At 50.7% G+C, this 17,268-nt stretch overlaps 1 protein-coding gene across 3 annotated transcripts in view; it reads right to left on the bottom strand.

Annotated features, from left to right (window-relative positions):
• The window catches only part of KLHDC3 (kelch domain containing 3), a 23,053-nt gene extending 5,785 nt beyond the window's left edge, over positions 1-17,268 (bottom strand). Inside the window, exons 1-8 of one of the 3 annotated variants that reach the window (XM_054063379.1) lie at positions 17,111-17,264; positions 15,211-15,291; positions 9,355-9,590; positions 6,875-7,051; positions 4,072-4,187; positions 2,371-2,442; positions 1,517-1,730; positions 1,174-1,260 (exon numbers count right to left, since the gene is read on the bottom strand). In XM_054063379.1, coding sequence (XP_053919354.1) covers positions 1,174-1,260; positions 1,517-1,730; positions 2,371-2,442; positions 4,072-4,187; positions 6,875-7,051; positions 9,355-9,508 — 820 coding nt within the window. In that variant the 5' untranslated portion in view covers positions 9,509-9,590; positions 15,211-15,291; positions 17,111-17,264. Of the gene's footprint in view, positions 1-1,173; positions 1,261-1,516; positions 1,731-2,370; positions 2,443-4,071; positions 4,188-6,874; positions 7,052-9,354; positions 9,591-14,954; positions 15,070-15,210; positions 15,292-17,110 lie in introns of those variants that run through there. The other 2 variants (XM_054063378.1, XM_054063380.1) reach the window with 2 other exon arrangements.

Genomic DNA, 17,268 nt, shown 5'->3' with positions numbered 1-17,268 from the left:
GTAACTTCACTATGTGCAGCAATTAGCAAACAAAATCACTCTCATGGACTGAGAAAAGCACATGAGGGCCCCAGACTGGCTCACAGTTGACGGCTATGCAGGGTACCAGATGAAGAACCACCCCTGCTGCTGCACAGCTTGATCTGGACTCTGCAGCTGCTCACAGCTGATTGATACTCAGGGTACTAAGCTGAAGAACTACCCCTGCACAGCTTGATCTGGTGTCAAGAGAGTGTGATATGGTGATCCTGCAGCTCAAGCTGAATGGTTTCCCCAGCTACGGTCTCTGGCTCCCCTAGCCCTACTGTTTCTCCCCATATCTTCTTTTCTGCCAACACTTCTGCATATTAAGAACAAGACAAAGTCTTGCCAACTACCTTTGATTGGCTGTGTCTTCCAACAATGCTTCCTTCCTCACTTTCTAACTGAGATCTGCGGACAGCCTGAGGAGGAAGAGGGGCCCCAAGCGTGGTGCCAGGCTCCTGTGCGTGCTGTCAGAAAAGCCATTGTCCCCTAGGTAGGCTCCTGGCCCTCAGAGCATACACTTGTCTCAGTGCTGGCAATAGCCCACGATATTTTTAATATCTTAGGGCCGTCAGACAGGCAGGAGACTCACACAGGATGGGTCCCAGGTAATAATTATCTTCTGTAATTGTAGTGGTAGAGGATTAAAGCTTGTTCAGCTGCATGGTTAGATAATAGTGTGATTTATTAGCATGACTTCTGGATGGGGAGCTGGACACTTAAATTAAGAAAATTCCAAGCCAGTGGTTTAGAGATACTGCCAATAACTGGGAGGAGATCAAGAGGAGTTGACTGATGGGTGAACTTTGCAGGTAATTTTTGGGCTGACGACCACTAGGAACTTCTGAAGATTCCTCGCAGCATGCGCAGAAGGTGCAAGGAATGATTTGGCATTTGTTATAATTACATGTAAGCATGGAATTAGATGCTTGATGAATAACATACGGCTTTGTGTAACTTTGTGTATAAATGAAGGTGACAAACTCCTCGAGGTGTGCTTTGGTTTGAGGGAAAAGCCCTAAGCACACAGGATTTGCGCAAACTTAGTGTTGTAGTTATTGGCTTATTGCATACAGGGTAATGGACCCATATGTTGGACAACATGAGTACTTGAGCACTATCACCGCAACAGGTTAAAAGCATAAATACCTGGATTGAATTTCCAGAGATCATGGAAGTGTCTGTTCAGGCGTGCGTTGTAGCCACCAAACACATAGAGTTCCCCGTTGTAGCTGACTGTGGGGAGCAAGCAGAGGCATCATTGTGCACCCAGGGCAGAGCCCTGCAGCTCCCTGTCCCAATGTCAAACACACAGCAAAGCGGTGCTGATTATCCACCTTTGCTTGCGTCACCTTCACGTGCAAGGCTTTCTGGTGGGCAGGAGATTTCCAAAGGAGCAAGGAACCCTTGCTAAGCCAGATCTCCACCCAGCAGACCAGCCACCCCCTCCAGGGTAGGCACGCATTTCCTCCCCCAGCAGACCCACACTCACACGCTGAATGGCTCCGCCGGCCTTCAGGGAGCACCGGAGTTGGAGGGGAGTCCAACCAGGAGTTTGTTTCTGTATCAAATACTTTAATGCGGTTACAGTAGATCTCATTGTTGGAATGAAATGGCCCAAAACGATCAGCTCTGCCACCAAACACGTACATCTTTGTTCCAATAATGGTAGCTGAATGGAAGTCTCTCCAGCGAGCCGGTGTACCCTGCAGGGACAGAGGAAAACAGAACAAGAGAAGGAATACAGATTAGCCAGACAGACAGCACATCTCGATGGGGAAGCAGGGAGGACTGCCTTCTCCCAGAGAACTTCCTCTCCCACAGATCCTGTCCCTATGAGGACAAGCTGAGAGAGTTGGGGTTGTTCACCCTGGAGAAGAGAAGGTTCCAGGGAGACTTTATAGCAGTCTTACAGTACTGAAAGGGGCTACAGGAAAGCCGAGCAGGAGCTCTTTCTCAGGGAATGCAGGGATAGGATGAGAGGGAATGGTTTTAAGGTGAAAGAGGGCAGATTTAAATGAGATATTAGATAAAAATGTTTTCCCATGAGGGTGGTGAGGCACTGGCACAGGTTGCCCAGAGAAGTCACAGATGCCCCATCCCTGGAGGTGTTCAAGGCCAGGTTGGATGGGGCTTTGAGCAACCTGATCCAGCAGGAGGTGTCCCTGCCCATGTCAGGGGTGTGAGAATGGGATGATGTTTAAGGTCCCTTCCAGCCCAAACCAATCCATGATTCCATGATCCCAGCTACACCAGCCAGAGGCTGAGACATGTAGGGGCAGCTGCCCCAGACAACAGCAGGTACGAGACATCCTCTACAAACCAGAGTGAAAAGCAGGCACTGACCTTGGCAGAGATCAAAGTCCACATCATGTTTGTGGTGTCCAGTTTATGGATATCGTTGGAAAAGCAGTCAGCCTGGAAGACAGCAGGGCAGCCTGGTCACAAGGAGACTGAGAAGCCTGGTGACATCTGGCTTCAGAAAGGACCTACAGACCTGGAGCATCCCTTTGGAGCCAGGACTTCCTAAGAGACACGGTGTTTGCTCCAAAATGTCAGAGTAGGCAGAACATTTATCATTTAAGAGGGAGGCAAAGCCTATTTCTCTTCAAAGGTGTCTTGTCTCTGCCTGCAGCTTTACCCTTTCTCTGGCACCCTGTTCCTGTCCCCAGGCTGTCCTGCACCCAACATGTACATTTAGAGCAAAACCCTGCTTCTGCCCCACGCAGCAGTAGAAGAAAGTGGCAGTAATGGGACGGCCAACCTGGCTCTGCTAAGGCCACCTGACAAGAGGTAGAAGCTGAGATCAGTTCTAGGAAGCTAAACATCCAGGAGCAAATACACTCGGGGTCCTGAAGGTCCCACAAAACTCTGCAACCAGCTGCCTGGAGGATCCTATGTTCACAGGAACAGCACAGACTCCAGCTCCTCGGGCAGGGGAGACGGCAGCAAGACAGCTACAGGCTTGTTTGGCTTTGATTAAAAAGCCACGTTTCAACTGCTCCTGCTGCTGTAATCAAGATCATGGATTTGGCATGCTATTGTCCTCAGAAGAGGAGGAATAACCCAGACAGTGCCGTAACAGAGCACCAGCTCTCTTCCAAATATACAGAAGTGACTTTGCACTGCTTTTCTGGAGCCTGGCGATGGGCTGGAATGCTATTTACCCACTTTTTAATATCATAGCACAGAGGTTTGCTCAGAGGAGCATTAGGCAACCTGACACTGTGCAGGATGGCCTTCAGTACAAGGTATTCCAAGCGGGAAAGCAAGCAAGTGTGCACTGGAGGGGATCAGCAAGATGTGACAGCAGGTACAGAATACAGGGAACATGCAGCAGATTAGGACAAAACCTCACAGCAACACTACAGACATTAGAAAGTGATTTTTCTGGCTCACTTTTCAGCCACATTAAAATAAATGTAGAGCAATATATATTTACTTTAAAAATTATGTATTTATCTGCCTAAATTTGGCTGAGAAATGAGCCAGAAAAAAAGCCTATATATATATAAATATTTATATCTTTAGCTCTTTATATCTATATGTTTTGGGAAAATAAAAGAAAATAATCCAAGTAACAAGCGATAGGATGAGAGGAAATGGCCTCAAGTTGCACCAGGGAAGGTTTAGATTGGATATCAGGAAATATTTCTTTACTGAGAATGGCGAAGCATTGGAAGAGGCTGCCCAGGGAAGTGGTGGAGTCTCCATCACCTAGAGCGGTTCAAAAATCATGTGGATGTGGCACTTCAGGACATGCTTTAGTAGGCACGGTGAGGTTGGCCTGGATGAGCTTAGAGGTCTTTTCCAAACTTAATGACTCTGTGATTCTATGACCAATTTTTTAGGCCTACTTTCCCAACCATCTTCTCCACAAAACAATGAGCATAATCTGGGTAATTAACGCCTTAACTTTGCTCAGTTATAAAATGAAAGTGACTGTGGATACAATTACGTCCCTGCATCCCACCTCTACCAACATCCTGGGTAGGAACACCCTCTTTCCCAAGAGCTCGCCAAACAACAGCTATAGAGAATACTTACCAGCTGTTCGTAGCCTCCGAAGATGAACATGCTTTTTGCCAAGACACAAGCCGAGTGACCATCTCTGGCTCCTGGGACCATTCCAGACACCTTTGGCGTGAACCACTTGTGCGTGTCTGAAACAAAACAAGAGTCAAGAAAATGCAGTAGGTGTTGGGATGGGAAGGCTCTTAACGTTCAAGACAGAAATCCTTCTGTCTCTCATGCACAGCACTTGCTTCTCCAGAGGGGCTGCAGACTTCTCCCTGAGCCTCCACAGAGGGGACAGTGACACAGTTCTTGGCTTCTGGGCACAGCCACTGCCTCTGCCCAACCCAAAACACAGCTCACGTTTTAGGTGTGAGCAGCATAGCACTACTTGAGCAATGCTACTTGTGTCGAATCTCTCGTAAAGCCTCCTTGTGAATCATATATCAGCTCTCCGTTTACAGTTTCAATTACAACGAAGGGATGGTGCTAAGTGGCTCAGCTGACCTCACCGTGTGAAGATGCCAACTAATTGACTGAGGTAAAAGAGCACTCTCAAATCCAGGCAGAAGTCACTCAACCACAAGCACTCTATGACAAGAGTTCCTGGGCACACACTGGGCACTTCTGCAGAGCAGCTCTCCCTATCTCATCTGCTCCTCTTGTCACATTCTCATCCCCTCTTCACAGGGAGCCTTCCTTGGTCTTCGCCTCTCATGGTTCCCTTCACACTCTGCCCCAGCCTGAAGCAGCCAGATTCAGCCCCCTTGCCTGCAGCTCCAGGGACTGGCTTGATTTAGTGGAGGACTTTAAATCCAGCCAGAGCTGTTCTCCATGCCAGGGCAACATGGAGCCACGCCAGCAACTCCCTGCCAAGCACAGGCACCTGTCCCAAGAGCCTGGAGAGGCACAGATAAGCCTCCAGGCAGCAGGAGACATTCCCCCACCCCACCTAACTGCCATGAGCTGCCAAGAGCAGTGCTTATTTCAGGAAGTGGTAATGTTGGAGCTAAAGCAATATTCTTCACAAGGATAACTCCTCTGAGCTTGGCCTACGGCCACAGCCATCCACCTCCAGCTGGAACCACACAAAGGGTCCTGCAAGGTCAGCAGAACCCGTCGACAGTCCCTAGGGAGTAAGCCGCAGTGGCTATCGGGTTCCTTTCCTTCACGGGGCTGCTTCCAAGCCCAGTCACATGTAGCAGCAAGAGCTCACCCAAGCACAACACATCAAATGAGAGATGGACAAGACCTCGGACTTGTGATCTGCTTAACACTCCAGAGGACTAAATTGCCTCAGTGAGGACTTTATCTCAGCACAAGAAGGACATGGAGCTGTTGGAATGGGTCCAGAAGAAGGTGCAAAGCTGATCCAAGGGTTGGAGCACTTCCCATACAAAGACCGGCTCAGAGAGTTGCGCTGTTTCAGCCTGGAGAAGAGAAGGTTCTGGAGAGACCTTATAGCGACCTTCCAGTACTGAAAGGGGACTGCAAGAAAGGTCGGCAGGGGCTCTTTATCAGAGAATGCAAGGATAGGATGAGGGGGACTGGTTTTAAGCTGAAAGAGGAGAGATTTAGATGAGATCTTAAGAAGAAATATTTTGCTGTGAGAGGTTGCTCAGAGAGGTGGTGGAAGCCCCACCTCTGGAAACATGCAAGGCCAGGTTGGATGGGGCTGTGAGCAACCTGATGGAGTGGAAGGTACTCCTGCCTCTGCAGGGGGGCTGGACTGGATGACCTGTAAGGGTCTTTTCCAACCCAAACTGTTCTATGATTCTATCCAGCCTGATGTGACTCCTTCAATGGAACTGACACTGCAGACATGGGACTGCAACTGCCAGTCACTTCCAGGGACTGGCAAGGGACAGGCACAGTGTGTACAGACAGCTGCAGAGGGTTCACACCACGGTTGAGCTCTGGCCTTTCCTCTAATTTTCACTTGATGCTAAAGCGCTGGATTTGGCAGGAAGGCAAGGTGGCTCCCACTACAAGGCCTCTGTGTAGGCGGAGGTTTATTGGTGGCTTCCCAGCTGCATGTGTTGGGGAAAGGAGAAACCCTGTGCCTAGAGAACAGCTCCAAGCTGTGAGACATTTCCTGGTGAAGAAGGGAACCCACAAGCAAGGCCCAAAGCAAGCAGCTTCCTTGCAAGTCCAGCAAGACAGTTACTGGCTGGTATTCAGATGGACTTGCCTCCAGAATCCAGGTGTATTCCCTTTCTTTCCTGATGCTCCTGTCCACCCTGTTCCTGATGGTGTCTGTTCTCCCCTGGCGCTCCAGCATCATTACGGAGAAGCCAACCAAAAGGCTCAAAGCCTTCATCTTTCAGGTTTATCTAACTTGACTCATGCCTTCCCTTATTTTGTCATCCTGTCCCTGACTATCACTGTGTTTTATTCCTGACTCTTTTTTATGCTTTCAGAATGACAGACCACCCACAAGAGCGACCACAATCCTCAAGAGCTCTAGCTCCTCCTCACTGCAACCTTTGGCCACAGTTAAGGCATAACGCATCACATAGAGAGGGGGTTTCAGTTGTAGCTACTGTCAGAGAGAGCACAAAACGCTGACAGAAAAACTAAAACCAGTTTGAGCATCAGACAAGCTCAGTCATCTCTGTTCAAAGCCTTTCACAGAGAGTCAAGCATGCGGACTCGCTGGCCACCCTGCTCCCCTTCTAAACCAGCTGAAACAGCCAACAATACCAATTCCCCATTTACACCATTTCCTCCAGGCTGTCACTTTGTAGAGAGATAGAGGACAGGAAAACAAGCTGGGCAGCGGTGGGGCAGAGACAAGGTCTCATCAAGAGAGGAAGAGTGAGAAGCTGGAACTTACTGACATCGAAGGCATAGAGCACATTGCAGGCTCCCTCAGTGTCATTGCGGCCACCCCATATGTAGACGATGTCATCTATGAGCACTGCGGAGTGCCCGTATCTCATGTAGGGCACCTCTCTCACGTGGTCTCCGCTGTTTGTCCACACTGGAGGCAGCTTGATCCAGCGCAGAGACACTGAAAGCACAAGTTTGAACTCATGTCAAATGCTAAGCCCGCTACCCACGCTCACAGGCCACAACCCACCCTGCACAACCCTTTTTTCCCCTGTGAAAAGGTGCAGGAGCAGCTTAGTAAGCAAGAAAAGCTGTGTCTGACCCTAAGTAGTAGCTAGTTAATAAACATGGAAGCAGTTTTCCACAAGCTCCTGTCACAGGTGAGACTGGAGGAAGCACTAGAGACTCAGAAGACTCTGGATGGAAACAGGCTTGATTCTGCATCAGCTGCACTGAAGAGGTTTCCACTCTAGCTCATCCTGGACTGTGAATGAAGCTACAGTGTGCGCGTGCGCGCACACGCACACAGACACGCAAAACAATAGGGAAAGGAAAAGGAAGAGCAGAGGTGATAATGAATGCAGACACTGCTTCAGGCCAGTGACACTTTTGAAGGGACTCAAAGCTGGAAGACTGGGCATCAAGTAACAATTCACTGCACCAGCACACAAGGGAACACACCTTGAAGCATCATTTGAGAGAAGCAAAGCAGCAGCTTTGTAGGAACAAGGTTTGTTTGCCTCTTTTTTTAAGCTTTAGACGAGACAGTGAGCTGTCTGTCTCCTTTACCCCCATCCATATCTGGGTTCTCCCTCTAACCTTGTGTTACTAACACAGTTCCTTGTCATTACAGGTTTCTCTTCTGACAGCCGGGGCGTCACATTTGGCTGCAGGCAGAGCAGCCAACAGGTATAACAGGGTTTAATGACAGTGCAAGGGTCACAGTGTGCGTCACATGGCCACGCTGTAACAGCACCCAGTCACCCTTCCTCCACCACACAGCCTTCAGTTCTGTTTTCAACACAGAGAGAGCACAAAACATAGCAGAAAACAGCCTGCACTTCCCTTAAAATACCAATATAGGGAAAGGGTCAGGCAACTTAGAAGGTATCTACCTCAGATGGAAGCACAACCAATGCTAAAATCAAGCTAGATGGGATGTTTCCTACCTAACACACTGTGTTCCTCTTTGGAAGACTGAAAGAGACTGTTCAAACTCTGGTGTATCGGCTCTAGCACTAGAGCCTGGCACTGGAACTGAGCAAGGACTTGGGAAGGCAGCATCACCCCGCAGGCAGTGGCTGCAGCATTATGACACTTCAGTATTTGGGAGGGGTAAGAAGGGAAGACAATGCAAGAGCAATCCTTTGAGTACAGTAATCATGCTTCCACCATAAGAGTCATGCTCTACTGGCACATTTTACAAATTATAATGTTGAACTTGAGTGTAAAGACCCAGTCTCTCTGGATAGAGGTGAAGGTCTTTGTTCACTAGCTCCTGAGGTATGGTCCCCTCTGTGCTATGAGCAGGTCACCCTGGCAGCCCTGGGTAACCAACACTTTTATCTACAACTGCATAAGCCTGTCTTCTCTGCAGTCAGGTTCAGACAAGTGAATTCACTCAGTCTTACAGACAAACTTGTTTTATCTACAAGCCATGCGTGGCTTAGAAGTGCTCAGCACGCTGTCCAGGTTGCAGCACTGGCCATTGGTTCTCTGCTCTCTCCATTCAGCTGGACACATTCAAGCACCTGTGCAGTTTCCCAAACTCCCGCCTAATTACAGAGAAACACTTCATGGACGAGCTCAGGAACCTCCTCAGTTCAAAGAACACTGAATCGAGAAATACTTCCTCTCCCAGTACAGTCATGGTTGCAACACAGCCTCCTGACAGATACCGGCTACCCTATGCAAATGGCTGTAGCTCTACATGCTTTTCCAAGCAGTGTTGTGAATCTGAATGAAAGATGTCCATCCTAGCCACATGCCCCTGCTGACTCCATGATGCTGGCAGTGGTTGCCAGCTGCTGCCACAGGGAAACAGATGTAACTGAGCACACTGACTCCTACTCTAGCCCTTCCACACAATTGTGGTCGAGCTGCAGACTGGAGAGGGGACCTGAGCTTCTTTGCACCTTGTTGAGGTAGTGTTCACAGAGAACAGGGGCAAAACAAGCCACTGGCTATGTGGTAACTCTTAGCGAGTCCTTATCCTGGCAGTCTTCTAACTACAGCCCCTCTGTGCCCTATCCTGAGGCAGAAAACACAGGGCTGCATGAAGGATGAGGCTCCCATCTACACTGATGTGGGGTATAAAGACATGGTTTAGTGGTGGACTTAGCACTGTGAGGTTAAGGGTTGGACTCAATGATCTTTAAGGCCTTTTCCAACCTAAACGTCTCTACTGTTAAGTAGCAGTGGGCAAGAAAACAAATAGCCAAGCCCAGCAAGTCACTCCTTCATGCTCCACAAAGACATGTTTACCTGCATTAAAAACATGGACATCGATCTGCCGCAAAGTCTCATAGTCTTCTCCGGAACAATATCCACCAAAGGAATAGACCTTGTGCCCGACAGCCACGGCTGCGTGGTTCACCCTCCGTGGCCCACCTTCCAAGTGCACTGCCCACCGTAGCATTCCTCCCTGCAAGCCCGGTAGTCTTCAGGGTCCCCAGTGCTGCAGCTGCATGCTTCCTGGTCCACCAAGACGTCGCCTCGCTCTGGAACATAGACAGAATGCTGAAATAACACGATCTATCTCCCAGGTCTTCTGTGAATGGCAAATAAAACACGACACTGCTGTATCCTTGCTCATCTGCTTCCCAATTGGAGATAGCTTTACTCTCCCCTTGAGAAGGAGACACAAGGCAGGTACTGTAGTCTGAACAAGGCTTGGAAGAGCAGGCAGAGATGCTCTGTGATACAAAAAGAACCTCAGAGTGGCTGTAAGGCAGCCCAAGACAAGCAGCTTTGGCGAAAGGAGCCAAGTGCCACGTGCCCATCCATGCCTGGCCACGCACATATCATGTACACACCAGAACAGTTTGTCTGCATGAATGAAAACACACAGCGACAGCCAGTTTTGAAGGTGAAAAGAACAGAGCCAGAGGGAAGAGAGCGCGCTCTTTGTATCTGTCATGAGAAACAGCAGAGGGAACTGTTTAAAAGCACCCTCAGATTCCCAAATAGCTACCCTCATGTAAAGCAACCGGCTCCTCAATACAGGGGTGGGCTACAACACCAGCATTTGGACTCCTTGATCGACCACTAGGGTCCCGCTCAACTAAACAGGAGCGAACAGAAACATGCTTGCCTAGGGAGAAAGCTCTTTGATAATGACGGGAATCAGGGCTTTTCCTCCTGCAGCAATTCCAGGCATAACTGAAAATTTGTAACATCCCATCTCAGTTAAGAAACTGATGTTCTTCACACTTCAAACAGACAGCTCAGATCAGCTCTTAGAGAAGTCACTGCCACTGACTTTCATAGAGATTCTCCTTTGGAGCTAAAGACCTGGAGCAAAAGCCATGCTTCTGAAAAAGCAGATCTGTTCAATTCTTTAACAGCTTTCCCCCAGCTGAAAGAAACCGTTAGAGGAGACACTAGTGTTTCAGACAGCCTGAAGAATACTCTCTTTCTTATTGCTTGGTGCCAGCTTCTCGGAAGACACCGTCTGCACACTCCCACCCCACATCCGGTTCTAGCATTCGCAGAACAAAGAAATTTGTGGAGGACTAAAGTTCCTACATGTTTTCTCTATCCCTTTTCTCTTTCGGAAGCAGTGAGTTTTCACAAGGACAACTTCCCTCCTGGTTAAAGTTTCTAAAACAGTTGAAGAGCAGCAAGAAGGGGCAGTGCTGTGACATGCTGCTCTGTTCCAATTGGCCTCCCCAGCCCTTCAGCCAAGTGGAACCACTGCTCACAACCATGCATCTGTACAGCACGGCAGCATCTGGATGCAACACGCTCCCATTTTATCCCCACCTGGGGAAAAAGTCAGAGATGCTGCCCAACGGGGAGCTCCTGGTCCCTCCTGCAAAAGCAATTCTTTCTGCGGGGACCACTGTGACCTATGCTGCCAGTGATCCAGAGTCACATCAAGCTTTTCCCTAGCTGAGCTGCTCCAGAAGGGCCCAGGAACAGCCCCCTCTGACTCAGGCCATGCTTCACTCTGTATCTGGGACCAAAGTCAGATCTGGCAGGTTTGGGGTGTTTTTTAAATTACTATATATTTTTGGAATCCAGGCAGCAGCTCTTGTGTAAGTCCTTTGCAAAGCTACAGAACAGATGAGTTTCCATGGAGACCAAAGTCACCTTTCAGGCTATTTTCACATATCTAAATTTGTTTCCTGCCTCAGTCATGAGTTATCATTGAAAAACCTAACCAGTATTTTCCTCAACATCACTTCTTGGTTAAGGAATTCCATAAGAGACTCCTCAACGAGCTTAACTGGACTTTATTACCAGCATCAACACTTTCAATGCTCTTCAGATTGAGCCCAATCCTGAAAGAGGATGAATCTTACTTTCAAGTTCTCCACTTGGTTCCTGCTGGGGTAGAGGAGCACAGCAGCCTGGTGTGAAGGGCAGGCATTATACCACACCACTTCCCTGGTTTTGCCAGGAAGGCTGTGAAAACCCTTCTTCAACCTTCAGAGTTCACTTGAGGAGCACGCTGCTGCCAGAGCAGGACGCTGGTACTGTCACTCCAACAGGAGCCAGCTACTCTGCCTGGACACTTTCATTATTAACATTAGTCACAGGGACACAGGAAACGATGGCTGCACATCCTAAGAAATTAATCTGGTCAACCAAAAGGCAGCAGCCCAAGGCTCAGCTGGATAGGCTTTAGGAAGCCATGTTGATGCTGTAGCAATGATGTTGCAACATTGTTTACTACAATTACAATTCCTGTGAAAGGTCTTGCCAGCAGTCAGCCCTTCCCAGCAGTCAGCCCTTCCCAGGAGACAGGCAGTTGCATGCAGGCCTGGAGCAGTGGCTGGGAGACCAGGTTGTAGCTGGCTGGGGACATGGATACTCCTTCAGAGCAAACACAGAGCTCAGCCAGCCTCTGGCTGCCACTGCTCAGGCCTGGCCACACCAGAATGAGACACTCAATCGCTCCATGAAAAGAAAACAACCAGAAGTGTGAAGCGATCCTTACAGGATCATATATTAAAAGGCAAACATAGGATTTAACTAGCTGCCAAGGTTTTCCAAATGTGAGTCTCTTCACATTGTAAAGGAAACGCCCAGCCAGATCCATCTTCCTCTTCTGCCGCCGGCCACAACCCTATCTCAAAGAATATTTTCCTGCCTTCACCAAGTGCTTGTTCTCCCCTTTGCAGCTACAGGTGAGCCCACCACACTCTTCTCCCTGCGCAGCCCCATCTCCCAAGGGCCTCCCACTGCTCCCCAGGCTCCAGCCTCTCTCCTCTACCGCCTTCTTTTAAAACTGTTTTACTACAGTAGTTTTCTGTCCCAAAGTCAGTTTTCTTCCTGCAATCTCCTCTGCACTGCCTGCCAATAGGAATTAAACACATTTCTTGAGGAAAAGCTACTTTCTGTCCTACAATGAAGCTCACTATGCAGTCTCATTTAGGGACAGTTAGTGATATTCATCGTGGGTCAGAGGAAGGGTTTTCACACCACAGCAAAATTAAGCTTGAATTGTTCATATGAGAGAAGTTACCACTAGTGCCAAAAGCCAGCAGGGGAAGGGGAAAGTTGCCTTCCCCAAGGATTTGTGCAAATGCTGAGCTAAGCGTGTCCCTTTCCTGGTTCCTGTGGAGCCACCCCTGTCCTCCCCAGAGCTGCACCTCTTTTGGAACAGCCGTCACAGTTCATCTAGGCCCACAGCAGAAGCTGTTGAAGATGTGAGGAATAATCTCCTTTGGCCGATGCAGCACATCCAGCTGGAATCATGCCCCAGGGCCCCTGGAACTGTGAGCTTATCCTAACAGGAAGACCAAAAGCCTCCATCAAAACAAGCACAAGTTTCTCACACAGTGAGAGAAAGATTTTCTAGATTAAATAACCCAAAGACACTGCTCTCTTAGCTTGGCATAAGCTTGCTCACTTTACATTGGGAAGCTCCAGCTGTCTCTCTTCCCCACTCTCACTGAGCATCCTGATCATGCATACACACACAGTCAGGGTCACAGAATCATTAAGGTTGAAAAAGACCTCTAAGCTCATCCAGTCCAACCACCAGCCAAACACCACCATGTCTGCTAAACCATGTCCTGAAGTGCCACACATTTTCGAACACCTGCAGGGATGGAGACTCCACCAGCTCCCTGGGCAGTCGCTTCCAATGCTTCATCACTCCTTCAGTAAAGAATTTTTTCCTAATATCCAATCTAAACGTCACCACCACTTCCTCTCATCCTATCACTTGTTACTTGGAAGAAGGGACCAACACACACCTCGCTACAGCCTCCTTGCAGGCAGTCGTAGAGAGTGATGAGATCTCTCTCTCAGTGTCCTCTTTTTCAGGCTGAAAAAATCCCAGCTTCTTCAGGCACTCCCACAACCCCTCTGCTCCAGACCCTTCCCCAGCTCTTTTCCCCTTTTCTGGATATGCTCCAGCCCCTCAAGGTCCTTCTTGTAGTGAGGGACCCAAAACTGAACCCCGGGCTCGAGGCGCCGCCTCACTAGCGCTGAGTACAGGAGGACGATCCCTTCCCTGCTCCTGCTGGACACACCATTTCTAACGGAAGTCAGGATGCTATTGGCCTCCTTGGCTACCTGGGCACACCGCTGGCTCATGTTCAGCTGCTGTAAACCAACATCCCCAGGTCCTTTTCAGCCACTCTTCCCTAAGCGTGGAGCACTGCACAGGGTTGTTGTATCCCAAGTGCAGGACTCAGCACTTGGCCTTGTTGATTTGCATACAGTTGGCCTCGGCCACCAATCCCTCTGCAGAGCCTTCCCATCCTCGAGTAGATAGACACTCCTGCCCAATTTGGTGTCATCTGCAGACTGACTGAGGTTGCACTCAATCCCCTCATTCAGATAATTGATAAAGATATTAAACAAGACTGGCCCCAGCCATAAGCCTTGGTGGACACCACTTGTGACCAGCCACCAGCTGGATTTAGGCCCATTCACCACTCTCTCGGCTCTGCCATACAGCCAGTTTTTCACCCAGCAAAGAGCTCGTCTGTCCCAGTCATGGGCCACCAGCTTCATTAATAGCCAGGAATAAGAATGTTTTTTTTAAAATCAGGTTACGTCTCACCTCCTGTTGAAGCACCGGATGCTGGTGATGCTGGAAATCAGGTGAGCACAACAATGAGTTGTTGCTGTGGCACTAAGAACAGGGTGGCTAAGATTTAAAAGTGTTCCCAACAACCTGTTGGGGTCCCACAGAAACACCCATAGCCCTTTTCTGACTGCACACAGCACCACAAGCCCAGACACATACTTCCAGAGTATGCAGTGCAACCACCACTGTGGGGTGACTGCAGACTGGCTGTTGCTGCAGCCAGGTATGACACCCAACCACGAGTGGAAGCAGATGAGTCCCTTAGCAGAGATATTGCTACAGATATCCTTCAACACCTCCCTTATTCTTCCCTCAGTCTCCTCTTCTCCGGGCTAAACAATACCAGCTCCCTCAGCTGCTCCCACAATCCCTGCACTCCAGACCCTTCCCCAGCTCCATTCCCCTTCTCTGGACACACTCTAGCCCCCCAATGCTCTTCTTCTACTGAGGGGCCCAAAACTTAACATAGGATCCGAGGTGCAATCTTTTGAGACAGAAAATAACTGACCATCTCCAAATGTAGCAGCCGGGTGCTAATCTTCAAACAAAACCCTATCTCCTTGGATTCACTTCTGTGCACAGAGTTCCCTGTGCTGCCTCATCCCTCTGTGCACACAGAAAGAAACCTAGAGCCATTTCTGGAAGCTGCTCAGACAAGCTTTGCTTCACTCAATTCCCACAGCAAGGGAGAGAAACCCAGCAGAAAGCAGCCTGGATTTTCCAGGGCTTGCTCTGTCCCCCCTAGAATCGCAGCACCACTCCAAGAAGAGCAGCCTGCTGCCCCTGCAAAATTGCTCCAGAGACCAAATCCTACCGTGTGGTTGCCTCTGTCCCGTCTCCCAAAAGACGCCAACCAGCCACAAGGTTTAGTAATACTTAAAATAGCCCAGCCAGCTCACGGCAGTTCATATAGACACTTCTATTTCAAGCACATTCAACATACTGTCAGAGATAGCATGAGAACAACCCGCTTTCTTCACTCGTGCTTGACATTTATATGATGCTTTGACTATTTATGCTAAGGCAGTGTGAAACTGCAAGCTTGCACATTCAGGAGCTTAGATGCTCACAATTCCAGCAGCAGTAAAGGAGATGGTGCTAGAACACCCCCCGAGCTCATTAAAAGACTGATCTGGAAGCTTGTGTTAGACCTGGGAATCATAGATCACACTGCTCAGGCAGACACTTATTCCTGTGTCCCTGCTAAGAGCAGCACTGCCTCCTTATTTTTGCCCAAATACTTTGCCCTCTGCTGATTTACTTTTGTGCAAAGCCCAGCTAAGATTCTGCATGTACAGAGCTGTCAATCTCCCTCCCTTTCCTCACCTTGTCCCCTAAACCCCACTGTTGCTTCTACCTTCCAGTACTGAAAGGGGCTACAGGAAAGCTGGGGAGAGACTCTTTATCAGGGAGTGCAGAGGTAGAACGAGGGGAACGGTTTTAAGCTAAAAGAGGGGAGATTTAAATGAGATCTTAGGCAGAAAAATTTTCCTGTGAGGGTAGTGAGGCACTGGCACAGGTTGCTCAGAAAAGTTGTGGCTGCCCCATCCCTGGAGGTATTCAAGGCCACGTTGGATGAGGCTTTGAGCAACCTGATCCAGTGGAAGGTGCCTCTGCCCATGGCAGGAGAGTTAGAACTGGATGGGCTTTGAGATCCCTTCCAACCCAAGCCATACTATGATTCTGTGATTCTCTACATAGTGCACTGAAGCCTTGGAGACATTCCTTGACACTCTCTCTCCTGCCAGGAATCTGTCTTGGCCTCTGGCTGCTGTCAAGCTGACCAGGCAGGAAGACATAAGCCTCAGGGGAAAGCACAAACAGGCTGGAATTGCAGAAGCTCTCAGGAATGGAGAGAGAAGGCCTGGCAGCAGCTTCACCAGGACAACCTTGGACAGGGTCCCACCAGCACCAGGGGAGGAGGGAGACGAACAGGGCGGGTTGCCCTCACCCCACCCTCAGGCTTCGCACCTTCAAGGGCTGCCCAGACCCCTCAAGCCCCTGCCTCAAGCCCCGACCTGGAGTCGAGAAGGCAGCCCAGCAGCCCCGGGGGGGGGGGGGGGGCAGCAGGGCCAGTTGCCCCACCTCCAAGGGGCCCCAACTGCTGCCTGATGCCCTCCCAGCCCTTGCCGTCCCCTGCCAGCCGCCGGTGACCCTCCTCTCAATCCCTCCACAATCCCCGCCCTCTCAGCCCCTGCCCAGCGCCAGCTCTCTCTTAGCCCCCGGCTCCCTCAGTCCCAACCCCTCCAGCCTCAGCCTCTCCCGCTCAGCCCCCTCAGGACCCTCGGAGCCACCCGGCACTTCCAGCCTGCCCGGCCCCTCCTCAGCCCCAACCCCTTCAGCCTCAGCCCCTGCCACCCCCACAGCCCCCAGCTCCCTCAGTCCCAAAGCCCCCAGCCTCCCTTTCTCAGACTTCGCACCCCCTTCCTCAGCCTTAGCCCCTGCCCCATCAGCCCCCCATGCTCTCAGCGCCTGCCCCACCATCCCCTGCTCCCCCTTCAGCCCTCCATCCTCCCTCTGCCCCCCATACCCTCTCAACTCCCTACCCACCATCTCAGACCCCTATCCCCCCATCTCAGCCCTCCATCCCCTCTCTCAGCCCCCATCCCCACTCTCAGCCCCGTATTCCCCCTCTCAGCCCCCTATCCCCCCCTTCAGCCCCCCATCTCCTTAACCCCTCATCCCCACCTCAGCCCTCCATCCCCTCAGCCCCTGTCCCCCCATTTCCTGCTCCCCTTCTCAGTCCCCGAACCCTCCTCAGCCCCTGTTCACCCCCCACCTCCCTCCACGGGGCCCCTCCAGGCCGTCCCGCCCTCCCTCAGCCCCAACCGTCTCAGCCGCCCAGCCTCCTCCTCTCAGCCCCAGCTCCCTCAGCCCCTGCCTCCCATCACCTCCCTCAGTCCCTACCCCCCGAACCCTCCCCAGCTTCCTCAGTCCCTGGCGCCTCCCCCTCAGCCCCCAGCCCGGTACCTGGCGGGGGAAGGCGGCCCCGCAGCCCCGCTCCGCCCGCGGCTCGCTGGGACTCGCAGCGCTGCCCCCACACCGCCCCGGGGCCGCGAGCGCCCTCCCCGGCCGGGCAACGCCGGGCGCGGTATGGCGGCGCCTGGATAACCCCTGGACAGCCGGAC

This window comes from Cuculus canorus, chromosome 3 (assembly GCF_017976375.1).
Source record: "Cuculus canorus isolate bCucCan1 chromosome 3, bCucCan1.pri, whole genome shotgun sequence".
Classification (NCBI taxonomy): domain Eukaryota; kingdom Metazoa; phylum Chordata; class Aves; order Cuculiformes; family Cuculidae; genus Cuculus; species Cuculus canorus.
The sequence above is the reverse complement of the archived record's forward strand: the minus strand, read 5'-3'. Positions and strand labels throughout refer to the sequence as shown.